Here is an 18794-nt window from a genome sequence, read left to right on the forward strand (position 1 = left end):
GATTGACACAATTGTTTCCTTCAAGAAGAACCTAGAAAGATGGAAGCTTCAAAGTAAAACCTCTCTGTATAAGCAGAATAATGACTTCAAAGGTGTCCATGTCCTCATCCCATGAACCTGTAAAAGTGTGTCCTTGACAGAAGAAAGGGAAACCTGTAGGTGGGACAGAGATGGGACCTGGAAACAGTGATGTTATTGAGGATCATCAGGGGGAACCAATCACATGAGCCTTAACAGCCGGGACCCTGCACCTGTTCTCAGAGACAGTCACATGGTGACAGCAGCAGGGCCATAAAGAGGCTGCATGGCAGGCTGTGTAGACAGAGGATGGGGTCCCCAGTCAATGCAGGGGGCCCTAGATCCTGGGAGAGGAAGGGGCTCCTGGAAGGAAGGAGCTGCTAGACCCTGGAGTTAGTCCCAGGACATGGTCTCAGGTGTCTCCCCTGCAGGCCTGTGAGATGATAAACTGTGTGGGTGACGCTGCTCAGGGTGTGGTGACATGTGTCACCAGCAGCTGGAGCTCTGATGCCCCATGTAGGGGCCCAGGCAGGGTGAGCAGGGCCTGGTAGGGGTGGGTCTGGAGGGAGCACCAGGACCCCATAAGGGGGCTCCCCCATGAGATGATGTCCTAGGAGTGTCACCTGCTCTGGGGGTAGAAAGAGGGAGAGAGAGGTGCCTGGAGAGCAGGGAGGGAGGGAAGGACATGTGAGGAGAGGAGGACAAGGATGTGGAACAGGAGGATGGAGCCAGGTTTATTAAATTGCTGACCAGAGACAGACCCAGACCCTGACTCTGCTGGAGAGGGAGGGTCACCCCCAAGCCCTAATGACCAGATGGGATGTGCCCTGCCCCCATCAGCATGTGCCACACAGGATCACAGACCAGAGACCAGAGACCAGAGACCAGAGACTCCTGAAATGACTGATAGGGGAGAACAGGCCTGTCATCCCCCACCCCACACCTGCCTGGGAAGGAGGAAGCAGGTCATTCCCCAACACTCAGGTCAGACACAGCAAGACTCTGAGGCCTTCAGGGAAAAGCCTGAGTTTCCCAATTGTGTGAGGAGAGAGGGGGAGAGAGGAGAATCCAGGATCCACATTTAATGGAATAGGAACATCTTCTTGTGCACACTTTGTATAAATGTGTGACACCAGCCACACCTGCACAAGCTCACTCAGAGTGTAACAGGGTGGTCCCCAGGAAAAAGGGAGATTCCAGGTTTCCTGCCCCACCCAAGGGAGGGTGGAACTGAGCAGGTAGAAGAAGCTGCAGAGGAGACTGCGAAGGAAGGAATCAGGATGGAGAGCCAGGAGACCTGGAGGAGGCACATGGAACAGAGAGACATGTGAAAAAGCTATGCTTTCCTTTTGGTCGTGGACTGGGTGACACAGATATGGGTGAGACGCATGACAATGGCACTTTTCACCTTGATTTTGATTTTGCTCTTTTCCTCCCAGACTTGTCTTATCAAGATCACAAGATCTTGATAAGAAACAAGATCAGGGCCTTCCTGGTGGTGCAAGGGTTTAAGCACCACACTATGAAGAAATCTGCAGCCTCTGCAGCACAAGTTCAATCCCCAGCCAGGGAGCTACCCACATGGTGCAGCAGACCTCTCCTGTCTTTCCCACTGCTCCCCTCAGCAGTGTATTTCAGTCAAACTGCTTGTTCTGTTCCCACTCTGTCTCTGGTGAATCCTCTCTCCCCCCAGCATCTCTGTCCTGTACCTCAGCTCTTGTATGCATAAATAAATAAATATTAAAAAAAAGAAAAGTAAAGAAAAGAAACAAGATCACATGCAATAATTGGGTGGAATATATGTGACCTCTTTGTAAAAGAGAGAGATTATAAATTTTCTTGTTTTTGCTGACATTGTTGACATCCAGCTCTAATGCTCTACACCATACTTCTTCATACAACAATAAAAAAAAAAAAAAGGCGTGGAGGAGAACAGGAACAGGAGCAGTAGGGACAAAAAGAGAAAATCAAAGTGGTATTTAATGTGAGACACAGCGTGCCCAGGACTGTGTGTGCACTGACTGCACTAGTCAGTTCATTTTTGTAGCAAAACTTTAAGTGAAAAATTTTTGTTAAATTTTACAAATAATACAAGATCACACATGTATCCATCTGTGAATCTGTCAATATCAAAATGTTGATTCTAGTGCATTAATGTGTTTCATTCAAACACATCATTCTTTTTGCATGCCAAAGGAAAGTTTATGTTAAAATGCGTGAGACATGAACTCAGCAGAGGCTGGAATGATGGTAAAAAAGACTCTGTGATCCTCACTGTGTGGAAATGAGCCCCCAGGAGAATCAGGGGGACTCTCAGGAGGGTCCTCACACTCCTGGTCCCAGGTCCCTCCCCTACAGACCCTTCTCTGTGGCTCAGGGTCTGTGTCCAGGATCATAAACAAACTCCTGAGCAGGGAAAGGGTGTGTGATTCAAGCTCAGGGGGCTCAGATCTCCCCTCATCAGCATCTCTGACCTTCCCTGCAGGACCTATATAGACCCTGCTCTGGAGGCACTGGGGGGATCATGTGAGAGAAACTACAATTAGACAGTCGCTCGATAATGGTTTTTAAAGTGTGACTTTATCTGAAGTACTTCAAAAGGCCCACTGTGCTTCATTACCAAGCCCTTCACAGTGTCTGCACAGCACAGATTCAAACTGGTGACTCTGCCCAAAACTTCTAGAAGGCTCTTCTCCCACACTCCCCTCTCCTTCCTTCCCCTCTCTATCTCCATCCAGACTTTTCTTTCAAATTTCCCCCCAATTCCTTGTAAATGGACTATAACCTTTTTAGGTTTGTTCTTTTCCAGTCTACATAGTTGCCTCTCAAAAAAAACAAAACAAAACAAAACCTAAATAATAGCAACCATGAGAATGTCAGACAGAATTCTCCTTAAAAAGATGATGGTTCTGAAAATCATACACTGTTTATCTTGTTATAAAGGCACCTAAAGTACACAAACACACACACACAATCTAGATTTTACAGTAATTTCAGAACCTTCACAGGCCCCTGCCCAAGAATCATAAACACCCGCAGAAGCTCTGACCAGACTCAGACACCTTCCCTAAACAACTATTCCTCAGCACCCACAAGGATTAGAAGAAAAATGCAGCTTGAACATGGATCAGAGCATGCATGAGAAGACAGAGAATCAAGAGGAAACAGGAAACAAAAACTAGATCCAAAATAGGACTGGGATTTGGGATCCAGAAGGATCCATAACCCCGGACCCCGTAGCAAGACCTGGCTCCGAAGCAGGAAGTAGGATATCTGGAATTTTCGAGACATCAGCAAATCTTGAACCACTTGTCCCTGCTGCAGCCTCTCTTCACACTGACCCCCCACTGACCTCACCCACAGGAAGGACCAGGTGACAAGGGGTCAGAGGGTGACCTGCAGTTCTCAGATGGAGGCTCAAGAGTGAAGGAAGACTAGGGACCCAGATCATTCCTGGTTGGGGTCCCTGATAGAGAAGGGGCAGAGGGGAGGTTGGGAGGGGTCCCAGGACCCTCAGGGCCACTCACCTGCGTACAGCTGGGCCTTCCTCCAGGCTGAAAGGGAACACACAAGTGAGACCTCAGCACAACCACCTGTTCTTGTGATCCAAGGGCCCTAGGCTCCCCCATTCTGCAGGTGAGACTCTCTAGGGGGTGGAGGGGAGAGGCTGAGAGGTCATGACCTCCTGCCCTGTGCAGACAGCAGGGGGTGGTGGGGAATCCCCTGGCTCAGGTCAGGAGTCTACAGGACAGACTGACCCAGCCCTGCCTGCCGCTGCTATGGGGCTTTGGGCAAGTCACTGAGTGGCTCCGGGCCCCACAGCCTTCAAAGCTCCTGCTTCACCTTCTAGTCACTGTTGCTACACAGGATCAAAAATGATATATGGGAAGATATTTTTTAATATACATATTATTCCATAATTACTACATTCAGTATTTCCTTGGAAATTAATGGGAAGATGAAATCAAAACACAACATGGACATCACACCAGCTCCAAATGCAGTATTTCTAGTGATAAAAACTCTCTGGGAGAGGAAAAGTCCCCACTCCCTCCCATGCAAGGTCACCCTGTCCTCTCCAGCAGTACAGATCAGCATCTTCAGGGGTGGAGAGAACAGACTTTTCTGGGGTTATGTAGGAGAAAGGGTATGTGGGAGAAAGGGCAGCAGGAGTTCACACTCCTAAACTTCAAGAGTCCATTTAGTTATAAAATCCCAGAGCAGCTGCTTTACTTCCAGGTGCTGACCAAGAACGAAATGCATTGAGGACTAGAAAGGCAGCACCATGGTGGGAAAGTCAAGGCTGAAATGAGACCCGGATGCAGGAGACTCCAAGGGCCACCATCCCACCAGGATCCCAGGAATGGGGGAAAAGCAGCACCCAAATCAGATCTGGAGAGCCCATGGAGCAGGGTCCTGCCTCCTACCAGCTCCCACTTCCACCCCAGGGAAGGGTCCACATGTCTGTGCTTAGACAGCCAAGAGGAGGGACCCCTGAGCACAGGGGACAGGGACCCAGGACCCCTGGAGCATCACTCACCAGCCAGGTAAGCTGCCTTCCTCTGGTCTGAAAGACAACACAGGACACAGGTGAGCTAAGAACCAGAATGTCTCCTACGAAGGGGACACGGAGAGTTCAGGAGGGAGAGCAGAGCTTACCTAGAATTGCCTGGAGTTCACCTGAAAGATAATTAAAAATATAAGCATAAACTGTCCCTAAGAACAAAGTTTGTGCCCAGAGAAGACACAAAAATGAATCTCTCTGGGTCTTAGAAGTTCCTGCTTCAGACCAACATGAGCCTCCAAGCTCCACTGTCCCCTCTGGGGCCAGCACCTGCTCTGATCTTGCTGCAGAGGGACCCTGGGCTCTGACTCTGGTGTCAGCTTGTCCCTCTCATCACCCACTGCTTTGCTCAACAACCTGGCCCCTGTCCTGCCTTACCTGTGCCCTTCAGGGCCTCCTCCTTGGTCTGTCTGTCCTCCTCCTTAGCCTGGCCCAGATCCCCCTGTTCCTGCAGCTCCCGCATCTGTGTGGAATGTTCTCTCTGGGTGTAGCAGGCAGCCCCCAGGAGCAGGAGCAGCAGCAAGGGCAGGCTCACCAGGAAAGCCGGCTTCCAGGGAGAGGTCCGGGGGAAGAAGGGCTCTGCAGACAGAGACCCCACAGAGACCCCATTAGGACACAGTCCAGCCCAGCACACTTCGGGGTGCCGGCCCCCCATCTGATATTGCAGGCGGCATGGAGTGGGGAACAGTGCTGACCTGGGATGATAATGGCCATAGCCTTCTCCTGGTGCAGGATGGGGTTGAGGATGGAGCAGGTCACGCTCCCCACAGAACTGTCTCTCACCACCAGAGCAGCCTCCACGCGGAAAAGCCCCTCATTGTCCTGGGCCTGGACCTTGGAGAACTCCAGGAACTGCTCCCCACGGGGGTGTCTCCACTTCACCTGGGGCTCTGGGAACCAGCCTGAGGCCTCGCACACCACACGCACACCATCCCCTTCTGGCCCCGTGATGTGCACTTGAGGGGCAGAGCCCACACCTGCGGAGGGAAGATGAGAGCCAGGTGGGGCAAGGCCCTCCTGTGTACACCTCCAGGGAAGGCTGTCAAGGTGCACTCTGAGGGGATCTGGGGGAGACCTGGGGCAAGATGATGACCTGACATGTTCATCTCTACCTTTCTACCTACTTTTTTATAATTATATAAACATGTTCAAATCTTTGTAGAATTCTTTTCTTGTTAGAAGAGTACACCTCATAATCCATAAACACTGTATTTTCTCATTTCTCACCAACATCTTAGCCTCCATCCGGCAGCTTCTCCTTCTAGTCCATTCTGTTCTGGGTGATTTGACAAAAGTCTCCCATTTGCCAAACTCAACCTCAGTCTCCAAGGTCCTCTCACCCAGTCTCCATTCATCCAGGACACTCCTGAACTCATCTTGAAACCACCTCCATTTTGGATTGGTCACTTCCCTCTGAGGGTGGCTTGTTGCAACTTGGCCCCCTTCTGAGCCCCATTCCTGACTTTTCTCCCTGCACCTGCTCCTTGAAGTCAGCGCAGTCCCAGGGCCCAGTCCTTAAGCACCCTCACCCAAGGCTTCTTCTTCCTCAGCTTCTATGTCTCCTCATACATCACTTCCAGATGTCACCTCACCAGCCTCCCTTTCTCCCTCCCTCTCCCTCCCTCTCCATCCCAATTACATCTGCCATTGTTCCTCACATGCTCTTCATACCCAAAATTCTACATCTGAACTCATGCTGTTTTCTCATCTGAGGTAAATTAGTAATAATAATGTTCCTAATTCTTCGTCCTTCTTCATATCTATCTCATGCTCTGCCATATACATTTTACTCACACTCTGACTTTTGGTTCAGTCATGTGACCTCGTGTGTCTAATGAGAGATCAGCTCATGTGACTCAGCAGAGGTTTAAAGTGCTGGCCCCCACAGGCTCCTGAAGGAGCTAGTGGCCAGCTGGGGAGTTAGCCCACACCCGGCCCCTTCCGAACAAGTAGTCTGAGCCCACAGGGAGAGCGAGCACCCACAGCCAGGGCAGACCAGGCACGCAGAAGAGTGTGCCTGACACCGGACGCGCAGGGAGTGTGTCCCACATCACCATTTTAGAACAGGGACATTTCTTCAGTAAAGACTACCTGCAGAAGGCTTCCTCAGGAGCCAGAGGTGAGCAGGGGGAGTTCGCCCACGCCAGACCCCCTCTGGCCTGCAGTCCAAGCCCAGAGGGGGAGCAGGAACCCACCGCCGGGGCAAACCAGGCGCACAGGGGAGTGTGTCCCCACATCGACATTTTAGGACAGGGACCTTTCTCCAATAAAGACTGCTTGAAACTGACAGATGACTCCAGGAGGAACCAGAGGGGAGAAGAGAAGCCCACCCAAGATGCCGGCCAGTCCCAACAACACAGTGTCCCAACGCATACGGCAAATTAGAAAACAGACAGTAGGGAGGAGAAGAACCACACGCAACCTAGCAACTCTCCAGAGAAAAAGCACACCACAAAAAGAAAACCAGCCCCCAGATGGCAACGACAGTAACTTGGAAGAACTTCTGAGCCTTCCAGAAAGAGAATTTAAAATTGCCGTGATTAAAAAACTGACAGAAGTCATAAAGGAAAACAATGATAAGGGAAAAATAATCAACGATCAGAAGAATGAAATTGAGTCCCTAAAGAGGGAAGTAAAAGAAATGCAGGAGATCAAAGAATTAGTGGAAGAACTAAAGAATTCTGGGAAAAGCAATGAAAGCAGAATTGATGAAATGGAAGAACGAATAAGTGCTCTTGAAGACACAGAAATAAAAAGAACCAAAACAGAAAAGGAAAGAGAAGTACGAAGGAAAAAGAATGAAGAAAGACTTCGGGAACTATCTGACTCCATGAGGAAAGGAAATATAAGAGTTATAGGAATACCAGAAGGAGAGGAGAGAGAAGTAGGAACAGAGAAAATATTCAAAGAGATAATTGAAGAGAACTTCCCAAATGTGAAGAAGGAGCTGAAAATTGATATACAAGAAGCAAGAAGAACACCAAACTTCCACGACGAAAGAAAAAATACAGCAAGACACATAATAGTAAAGCTCCCAAGAATCCAGGACAAGGAAAAAATAATGAAGCTGGCAAGAGGGAAGAAACAGATAACATTCAAAGGAAAGCCAATCAGGCTGACATCAGACTTCTCCGAAGAAACACTACGGGCAAGGAGAGAGTGGAGGGACATAGTCAACAGACTCCAAGAAAACAGATGCCAACCAAGAATACTCTATCCCGCAAAGCTCTCCTTCCTCTTTGAAGAAAGAATATGGACCTTCCCAGACAAACAGAAACTCCGGAATTTCATTGCAACTAAACCCCCACTCCAAAAAATACTACAAGGAGTCCTAAAGCCAGAACCTCAGAGGGACGAATAACAATGAAAGAAGGCCAAAAAAAAAAAAGTTATTAAAAGAATAAATAAATAAAATCAAAGGAAAGACAAACACAATGGCAAATACAGATGTTAACATATCAATATTAACTCTAAATGTAAATGGACTAAACTCTTCAATAAAAAGACACAGAGTTGCAGCCTGGATTAAGAAACAAAACCCAACCTTTTGCTGTCTCCAGGAAACACATTTAGCTACAAAAGATAAAAATAGGCTCAAAGTCAAAGGATGGAAAACAATCCTACAAGCAAATGGGCCAAAAAAGAAAGCAGGAACAGCTATACTTATATCAGATAAAACAGATTTCAAACTCAAAAAGATAAAAAGAGACCCCAATGGTCACTACATTATGATCAAGGGGACAATACTTCAAGAAGAAATAACACTCATTAACATATACTCACCAAACGAAGGAGCACCAAAATATATCAGACAACTGTTGTCTTCTCTGAAAACAGACATCAGAGAAAACACATACATAGTGGGAGACTTCAACACACCACTATCAACAATGGATAGATCAACAAGACAAAAAATAAGTAAAGAAACCAAAGCTCTAAATAAGGACCTAGAGCAATTGGGCTTAACAGACATCTATAGAACACTAAACCCCAAAAAAACGGAGTACACATTTTTCTCAAGCGCACACGGATCATTCTCCAGGATCGATCACATACTGGGGCACAAGACAAACATCAACAGATACACCAAGATTGAAATCATACCAACCATCTTTTCTGACCATGAAGGCATCAAACTAGAACTAAACCATAAAAAGAAGGCAAGGAACTTTCCTACCTCATGGAGATTAAAAACCACACTACTGGAAGACCACTGGACTAATGAGGAGATCAAAGAAGAAATTAAAAAATTTTTTGAATTGAACGACAAGGAGGACACCAATATCCTAAATGTATGGGATGCAGCAAAAGCAGTAATAAGAGGAAAATATATAGCAATAGAAGCTCACATCAAGAAACAAGAAAGAACTCAAAGAAACAACCTAATCTCAAAGCTCAAAGATCTAGAAAAAGAACAACAAAAAAACCCCGAAACCAGTAGAAGAAAAGAAATAATAAAAACCAAAGCAGAAATAAATGAAATTGAAACTAAAAAAACAATCCAAAAGATCAATGAAACCAAGAGCTGGTTCTTTGAAAAAAATCAATAAAATAGACAAACCCGTAGCCAGGCTCACAAAGGAAAAAAGGGAGAAAGCACAAATAAACAGGATCATCAATGAAAGAGGAGAAATCACAACGGACACAGCAGAAATCAAAAGAATAATCAGTAACTACTATGAACAGTTATATGGAAATAAGTTTAATAATCTAGAGGAGATGGACAAATTCCTACAACTCTACAATCACCCAAAGCTAGATAAAGAAGAAATAGAACACCTAAACAGACCAATTACAATTAGCGAAATTGAAATGGTAATCAAAAACCTCCCCAAAAACAAAAGCCCAGGACCAGATGGATTTACAAATGAATTCTACCAAACATTCAGAGACGAATTAGTGCCTATCCTTCACAAACTCTTCCAAAAAATTGAGAAGGAAGGGACAATACCAAACACGTTCTATGAAGCCAACATTACACTAATACCAAAACCGAACAAGGACAACACTAAAAAGGAAAACTACAGGCCAATCTCCCTAATGAACACTGATGCAAAAATCCTCAATAAAATTTTAGCCATCAGAATCCAACAATGTATCCATAAGATAATTCACCACGACCAAGTAGGATTCATTCCAGGGGCACAAGGATGGTTTAACATCCGAAAATCAATCAATGTTATCCAACACATCAACAAAAAGAAATATAAAAACCATATGATAATATCAATAGATGCTGAGAAAGCTTTCGACACAGTGCAACACCCATTCATGATAAAATCCCTTGAAATTCTTGGGATACAAGGAACATACCTCAACATCATAAAGGCCATCTATGACAAGCCAACAGCCAGCATCATTCTCAATGGTGAAAAGCTGAAAGCAATTCCATTAAGATCTGGAACAAGACAAGGATGTCCACTCTCACCACTGCTTTTCAATATAATACTGGAAGTCCTAGCCAGGGCAATAAGACAAGAGAAAGACATCCAAGGAATCCAAATAGGAAAAGAAGAAGTCAAACTATCACTATTTGCAGACGATATGATATTATACATAGAGAACCCCAAAAACTCCACAGAAAAGCTAATTCAACTCATCAATCAGTTCAGTAAAGTGGCAGGATACAAAATCAACATGCAAAAGTCAGTAGCCTTCCTATACACAAACAATAAATCTGAAGAAGAAGAAATCAAAAAACCATCCCTTTTGTTATTGAAACAAAAAAAATCAAATATTTGGGAATAAATCTAACAAAAGAGATAAAGGACCTATACAAAGAAAACTATAAAACACTGTTAAAAGAAATAGAAGAAGACACAAAGAAATGGAGAGACATCCCCTGCTCGTGGATTGGAAGAATAATCATTATTAAAATGGCCATCCTTCCAAAAGCAATATACAGATTCAATGCTATTCCAATCAAAATTTCAATGTCATTCTTCAAAGAAATAGAACAATTATTGATGAAATTCATATGGAATCACAAAAAACCCCGAATAGCCAAAGCTCTCCTGAAAAAAAAAGAAGGGAATGGAGGCATTACACTCCCAGACTTCAAACTATACTACAAAGCCATAATCATCAAAACTGCATGGTATTGGAACAAGAACAGACATACAGACCAATGGAATCGAATAGAAAATCCAGAAATAAATCCACAGATTTATGGTCAACTAATCTTTGACAAAGGAGCAAAGACTATGCATTGGAGCAAAGAAAGTTTGTTCAATAAATGGTGCTGGGAAAACTGGGTCGCTACATGCAAAAGAATGAAGCTTGACCACTACCTCACACCATACACAAAAATCAACTCAAAATGGATTAAAGAACTAGACATAAGACCTGAAACCATAAAATATATAGAAGGAAATATAGGCGAAACACTACGTGATCTGCACATCAAAGACATCTTTACAGACACATCACCCAAAGCAGTGATAGTGAAGGCAAAGATAAACAGCTGGGACTACATCAAATTAAAGAGCTTCTGCACAGCAAAAGAGACAATAACAAAAACAAAGAGAAACCCCACCAACTGGGAGAACATTTTTGCACCCAACACTAATGATAAAGGACTGATCACAAAAATCTGCAAAGAGCTGATGAGACTCAGCAACAACAAAGAAAATAATCCAGTCAAAAAAATGGGCAGAAGAGCTAAAAAGAAACTTCTCTGAAGAGGAAATGCAAATGGCCAACAGGCATATGAAAAAATGTTCAACATCACTTGCCATCAGGGAAATGCAAATCAAAACTACCATGAGATACCATCTTACACCAGTGAGAATGGCACATATTAAAAAAACTAGCAACAACAAATGCTGGCGAGGGTGTGGAGAAAAAGGAACTCTTCTGCACTGTTGGTGGGAGTGCAAACTGGTCCAACCACTGTGGAGAGCTGTGTGGAGATTTCTGGACCTACTAAACATAGAGCTTCCATATGATCCAGCCATTCCACTCCTAGGTATTTACCCAAAGGACACAGAAACAGTAATTCCAAAGAGCACCTGCGCCCCTATGTTTATAGCAGCACTGTTTACAATAGCTAAGCTTTGGAAACAACCCAAATGCCCAAAAATAGATGACTGGATCAAGAAGATGTGGTACATATATACCATGGAATATTACTCAGCATTCAAAAAAGATAAACACATGCAATTTGCAGCAACATGGATGGCGCTGGAAGGGATCATGCTCAGCGAAATAAGCCAAAAAGAAAAAGAAAAATACCGGATGGTCTCACTCATAGCAGGAATCTAGAAAACTTAAATAAGGGACCAGGAAAATGAATAACTATAAGAAAGTGAAAATCAAAATCAACAAAAAACTATGAACCAGAGACACTTTTAGGGGGGTGGGGGCGGGAGGGGAGGGATTGTGGTCAGAATGGGGGGGAAAAAGAAAAAAAAAAGATGACATCACATGGGGGTGGGGGGATTGATTAATTATGTAAACTCTGGGGCACAATGACTCATAAGCTTCTTCCACTCTTAGCTGTAAATCCATTTTCAAGAGACCTAACCTCCCCAAACTTCCTTTTCTGGTCTGTGAAATGGAAATGAAATCTGCTTCATTGTGGTGGAAAAGACTAATAATGGACAGTGTAAAATACAGTGTTGGCACATGTGGATTCATGCACATGTTAAACTGTCATATATATGTATATATATATGTATGCATACATACGTATATATACTTAAGAAAGAGAACAAAATAAAGACATTTCTAGACAAAAAAAAAATGAATAAGGATGTAAAAGATAAAAATAAATAAATACATAAATAAGATTAAAAAAAATAAATAAATAAAGTGCTGGCCCCATGGGTCTTCCCTCTGCCAGCTCCATGGAAGGATGGAGCAGGGCCTGTCACCAGCCTTTCCCCTGAAACTGTCCTCCCTCAGCCAGAAGCCAGTGACCATTCATGCAACAAGCCCAGCCAAGGTCCACTTGGTGACATTTTCATCTGACAAAAAAAAATGTCACCAAGGTCCACTTGGTGACATTTTCATCTGACAAAAAAAAATGTAGGCGTAAGTTCAGTGGAGAATAGTCAAGTCCATGTGAGGTGAGCTGAAGTCCCCACCAGCCCATGTGAATACAAGTCCATTACTACAGGCCACTGAGAGATTTTTTTTCTGTGGTTCTTTGTTACACAGCAGCTGTCCACAGTCACCAGGCTCCGCGGACTCCATCGTCTTTTCTTCATCTGGTATGAGGCATTTTATAGAACCCTGTTAGATCAAATGACGTCCCAGCTCAAGTATCTACATCATATGGAAGTTTTTCTGATTACCTTTAGTGGCATTCATCAGCCACCCTTGACCTCTCCACCATGTACTCACCCCATTTTTTTATGAGAGTATTGTCCCCTCACAACACCCTGCTCCTCACTCTCTCCCACCAGCCATGAGGACTCCACTTTGTTGTGTGAGCACGCTCCCCCCAGGTCATCCACACGGGCTGTGCCTCCACATAGAAATTCCCTTCCCTGTAATGTACAACATGCCTGTAGCCAACATTGCTTTGTGATGTGTAGGGAAGTTGTTAAAGGATAAACTCCAAAGAATTTTTTTCACAATGAGGTAACTTTCCCCTTTTTGCTTCTTTTTCTTTCTTTTTGCTAAACCTATAATAGCAGACAGATGGATTTAACCTATGGTGGCCATCACTTCACTATATATATAAATCAGTCATTATTGGTATGCCTCACATTACATATGACACATATTAATTATCTGTCTATAAACTGAGGAGAAAGGAACACCCATACTTCAGATATCTATTCAGCTGTATTTCCACTTCCCTGGAGTCTTTGCTCCCATGGCACCAGCCTGAGCTGCTACTTATTACTGCAAGCTGCCCTTAGCCCCAGCCCCACCTTCCTGAGCCATCTCCCTGCTCCATTTAGCTTCCTGTCCTCACCAGTTTTCACTTCCAAATGTCATTTATGCCTTGGTTATTGATTACAGTTGCTCTCTCTCTCACTACAAATATAAACTCACAGAGTGAAAACTTTGCTTTTGTATCTAAGACTTTAGAACAGGGCCAGACATGTAGCAGGTACCCTATATGTTTACATTTCATAAAACATGAATTAATAAGCCTTTTCTTACTCATAAATGATATGATAAACTAAAGTGCATTCCCCTTATTTTCTCCCCAATTCCAAAACTCCAGGACTGTGAGATATTTAACATGTCACCAACCTGCCACCTGCAGCTCCAAGTTGGCTTGGTCACTGAAGACTCCGTTGATGAAGCTGCAGGTGTACAGCCCATTGTCAGACACCTGGACCTTGCGGATATGCACAGCAGCCTCCCCCTTGCTGAGGAATTTCCCTACTAGTGAGGTCCGCCCTGCATACTGGGGCATCAGCTCTTCATGTCGTTCCTGTCCGTCTTGATAGGTGAAGACTAACTCCCAGTCATTGGACCGGAACCACCTCAACTCCATGTTCTCTGCACTCATGGCTGGATCCAGGGAGCAGGGCAGTGTGGCGTCCTTGCCCAGCTCTGCCACAATAGGGTCTGGGGGGCCAAATACATGGAACCTCTCTGTGAACGCAGACATGAGAGTTAGAAAGGGTGAGAGACACAGTTATCTCAGGGAACACACACCATCACTGGGGGAGGCCCTGCCAGGCTGAGGAAGGTGTCTATGAGCAGACAGCTGACATGAAGGATTAACAGTGACAATTCTGAATCTGGGAAGATCTCCGAACCACACTTGTGTCCAACTACACTTGTGGTCCACAAATAATGTCAAAGATGCTCCCTCATTCACTAGTGTACCTGATAGCAGGACCTTCCATCACAAACTCTAGCTCCATGGTTATCATTTCCAGGATCACAATCTCTAGGAGGGCTTGTAATTGTAAAATGTGGGGACCCTACCCCAGGTCTGATGCAGCCGATTGGGATTACACAAGAACATACATTTCCAAAGAGTTCTTGCGGGGACTAAGAAGGTGTCTGAGGAAATCAGTTTCATTACACAGAGGATCATCAATGTGAATGAGTGGACAGGGCAGCCAGAGAACACCAGGCTTACGACAGAACTGGACACTCTCATACAGCAGTCACCAGGCAGATAGTACTGAAAGGGACACAGAGGAGAGTCATGCTTCACTGACCAAGAGTTAGGCAGAGAAGACACCTGGAGGCTGTGGTCAGGGTGGGGGAGGCTGCAGCACATGCTGTGGTGGTCACTCAACTAGGCACGTGACCCTGGGCAGGGAGAGCTGACAGTGAGGGTCCTCCCAGCTAACAAGATCCCCAGTGAAGCAACAGAAAACAGTGCTGGATGCACCCCCGCTCCCCCCTCAGGACTGGCCCTGCCCTCCTGAAGCTCAGGGACGGTGTGCACAGGGAGAGTCTCAGGGCTGAACTAAGAGAGGCGAGTGTCAGGGGTGCCATAAACATGGGTTCACACGCCCCAGCCAGAGCACCTGCACCAGAGGCTGGATGACGTCAGGCCCCACATTCTCTGACTCAGCATCTCAAGGATCAGGTCTCTACTCCTACATAAGTTACAAATCTAAACACACAACAGGGTCACCCAATGGAAAGTTAGAAATAGTTCAACTATCTAAGTTACCACTACAGATGCTGTTTTTCAAAAATAGGAAGTTTAAAGCAGCAAAATAAGTGTCAGAAACTTGAGATCTCAAGGGAATAGGAATTCACAAGACTAGACCAACTCTGCCGTATGCAACTACTAAGATATGGAAGATAGTATCCTACTATCAAGTAGAGTTCAAATTGCCGTAATACAGAAAGTCAAAGAAATGGAGAAATCACAGAAAAGTGGATCAAAGAGAAAAACAAAATTTAGAACAATAAATGACCTGGAAAATAAAATGAGTGAAAAGAAACAGAAATTGAAGTCTTAAATTAAAATCACAGAGATGGGGCTGTAAAAAGATTAGAGGAGAAGCTACTCACTCCTGGAGAAGGTATTGGAGCAGAATAGACCAAATGAAAGGTCAAATAAGTGACCTGACAGCAATAATGAACAATGGACTGAATAGGAGCAAAATGAAGAAAAACTGGAAGAACTAACCAAATCTATGAGGAAAGGCAACACAAGCATAATGGATATTCCACAATTTGAAGAGAGAGACAGGAACAGAGATACATTCAAAGAAATATACTAACGTTACATATATACATACACATAATAAAATAGTACTCACATTTTTTTAAAGATTTATTTTTATTTAAGTATGCACACAAGAGCTGGAGTGTAAGCCAGAGGTGCAGGGAATGAGGGGATTCACCAGAGACAGGGTGCGGAGAACAGGCAGACGGCAGAAATAGCCTGCTGAGGGGAGCAACTAGCAAGACAGGAGAGGTCTGCTACAAGATGTGGATCAGCTCCCTGCCAGGGATGAAACTCCTGCTGCAGTGGCGATGATAGCTTGATAATGGTGAGACTTAACCTCTTGTACCACCAGGGAGGCCCACCGAATTTTTTTTTAAATAAGTAAAATCATGCCATTTAAACAACAAGGATGGAACTTGAAGACATTATGTTAAGATAGATGAACAAAGGCAATTCCTGAAGGAGGAGCTCCCAGAGCCCCTGGGCCCCACCCACCGGAGGGAGACACAGGACAGGGAGGGACACACTCACCTGGGGACCCCCCTGGGGGCAGCTGGAGGAAGAGCAGCAGGGAGGGGAGGAGGCAGAGCACAGAGCTGGGGCAGGAGCAGGGCGCCATCTCCTCAGGGCTGGGGAGAGACAGGGCAGGAGGCAGCCAGGTCACACAGAGGAGCAGGGTGCCAAGAGGTCTGGACTCAGCGGGGAGCAGGGCCCAGCTACCCCACCAGCAGGAGCAGGGCCCTTCCTGGTGACCCCTTAGGCCCTGTGACCAGGGAGGACAGACCTGGCTCCTCTTAGGGCTTCTGAGCCTCTGTGCTGCTAGACCATGAGGTTTATTGGAGAAAAGCATCTCTCCTTCCCTCCCACCCCATGGAACCCACACACCAGACCCACTTGCTCAGAACACCAGGCCCCTCCATTCCCAGCACCTGGGTCTAGGGTGCAAACTGCCCTCCCCTCCCCATCATCACACCCAGTGACTCCCCAGGACAGAGGCCCAGACCGAGGCCCCCCATGAAGAAGAAGCCCCCAGGAGAAGCCTCAGGACACATGACCCTGTCCCCAAGGGGTCAGGGTCCCCCCTTAAGGCTCTGTCCTGCTCTGTCTGCTTTTTCAGCTGGCCTGAAGTCCCTCCCCAGCTCTCCTGCCAAGTTCCTGCCCCAAACACAGCAGGAGCCAGGTCAGATCCCCACTGAGGGTTTCTTCCTCTTCCTCTCAAACTGTGGGGATTTCTGCGTCAGGGTGAGGAACCCAGTGAGAAAGAGCAGCAGAGAAAGGAAATGAGTTCTGCTCAGAGAACAAACCCTCAAACCATGTACTGTGGGGGTTCGGGGAGAGGCAGACAACGGTCCTGGGAGGGCAGATTCTGGGGCTGACTCTGAGGTCATCTCTAGACTCAGCCACTCTCTGTGTGACCATCTCCATCAAGTCTCTTAACCTTCCTGCCTCACTTTCCCCAAAGAAAAATGGAAATAGTATCAGCATTGAAAGGTTGGGCGTGGTAAAGAAAAGGAGAGCCAGGCTACATTTCTCAAAGGGAGGGAAAGTTTATTGCGCCCCGGGCGGACCTCACAGACCCAAGGCGGGGGTCAGTGGAGTCACGCACGTTGTTAGGGGGAAGGTGGGTAGTTGGGCTCCTATGGCGGGAAAAGTTTGTAGGGCAGGTAGAGGTTCTTTGTCTGAGAAGAGACTCCTAGGGGGAGGGGGAAGGCTCACTGCCTGAATCCTCCAGGCAGGTATCCGCATTCCTGCCCCCCAGGTGGGCTTCCTGGTTGGCTCCTGCATTCCGGCCTGCTGCATGCACCTTTCAAGCATCTCCCAAGTAAGTTTGGAATGAGAATTACATGAATTATATTGGAAGAGTCACTACCTAAAATTCTAGAACAGGGTCCTGCCCCAGGATGTTACAGACACATTATTAAAATAAGTGAAGTACAATTTTCAGTGAGGTTGTGCTGGGTCCTCTTAGAGCTGGGCCATATCCTGTGCCACCTCCCATCCCCACCCAAGCCCCACCACCTTCTCAGCCCCTCCTTACAGTCAGCTGCTCCCCACTTTCTTTTCTTAAAAGAAACATGTCTTCAAAACTGACATACCTGCTTTGAAATGCTGGGGCTTCTAGGGGGTCCCATGGAACTTGAGAAGTTTCAGTGTTACCCCAAATCTTCTTACAGAGTTACCACCTGCTGTTAGCTGCTCAGGAGTCCTGCTGGGTGCCAAGGGGGCCTCATGGCTCAGAGAAGATGGTTCTCAGGAGAGGAGACAGGCAGACTTAGGCATTCATTGAGGGGTGTCTCACCAGGGGTGGGATCCTGGGGATCCTCCAAATTTTCTCTTAAAAACGCATTCACCCTTCTCTGGCTCCTACACGATCTGAAAGTGAAAGCTTGAAATACAATCCCAGCAGACTCCACCCTGCCCTCATGACAGTGCACCCGAGGGAGAACTTCCTTCCTGTTTCAGGAAGGAAAGAGCATATCAGATGGGTCAGCAGAGGAGAAGGGCAGGCACCCTGACAGCCCTGCAGGCACAGGGATATGCCCACCCAGCACCCACTATTGAGCACCCACTGTGCTCCAGGCCGCTTGGCTTCCAGACCCAGAACTAGGAGTGAGTGTGGGGCCCAGTCAGGACTGCCACTGAGCCCCATGAAGGGCTCAGCCTTTGCCAGAGGGTGACCACCCCAGTGACCCCAGGTCAGCTGTCACCGCACTTGGCAGAGCCTGTGAGGAGCCCCCAGGGGCCCTGTTTTCCTTCCAAGTTCATGATCCTCTCCAGTCAGCTCATGTCATCTCCCTGTCTCATCCCTTTTGTTTAAAGGAGGGTCTCCCTGGCCTCCCCCTCCTTCTCTGAGCCCCTCCCATTGCTCTGCCAGGGGCCCCCCCTCTGGCTCAGGTGACTCCTCCAATTAAGGGAGCTATCCCAGCCTCAGGCCTCCTCACAGTCCCTGATGTTCCTGCTGCTTCTGCTCCCCAACCCCTCACCTTTCAGGCCACATCTGAAGTCACCTGCTCAGAGGGGCCTCTGCCAGCCTCCTGATCCCACTTGTGCACCCCACACCTGCTTATTGGGCTTGGGGGACCTGTCTTCCACCCCAGCCCTGAC

At 46.5% G+C, this 18794-nt stretch overlaps 1 protein-coding gene across 1 annotated transcript; it reads right to left on the reverse strand.

Moving 5' to 3' along the window:
- Positions 1–4530: 4530 nt before the first annotated feature.
- Positions 4531–18049, reverse strand: LOC129146442 (butyrophilin-like protein 1). Its single transcript, XM_054698673.1, has 7 exons — positions 17786–18049; positions 16221–16318; positions 13793–14140; positions 5278–5559; positions 4961–5161; positions 4678–4698; positions 4531–4585 (listed from the first exon to the last, which is right to left on the reverse strand). The coding sequence occupies exons 2-7, from the start codon at positions 16306–16308 to the stop codon at positions 4551–4553; spliced, it is 975 nt and encodes a 324-aa protein (XP_054554648.1). The 5' UTR covers positions 16309–16318; positions 17786–18049; the 3' UTR covers positions 4531–4550.
- Positions 18050–18794: the final 745 nt, after the last annotated feature.

This window comes from Talpa occidentalis, unplaced genomic scaffold, assembly GCF_014898055.3.
Source record: "Talpa occidentalis isolate TD23 unplaced genomic scaffold, MPIMG_talOcc4v2.1 talOcc4.2, whole genome shotgun sequence".
In the NCBI taxonomy this organism is placed as follows: Eukaryota; Metazoa; Chordata; class Mammalia; order Eulipotyphla; family Talpidae; genus Talpa; species Talpa occidentalis.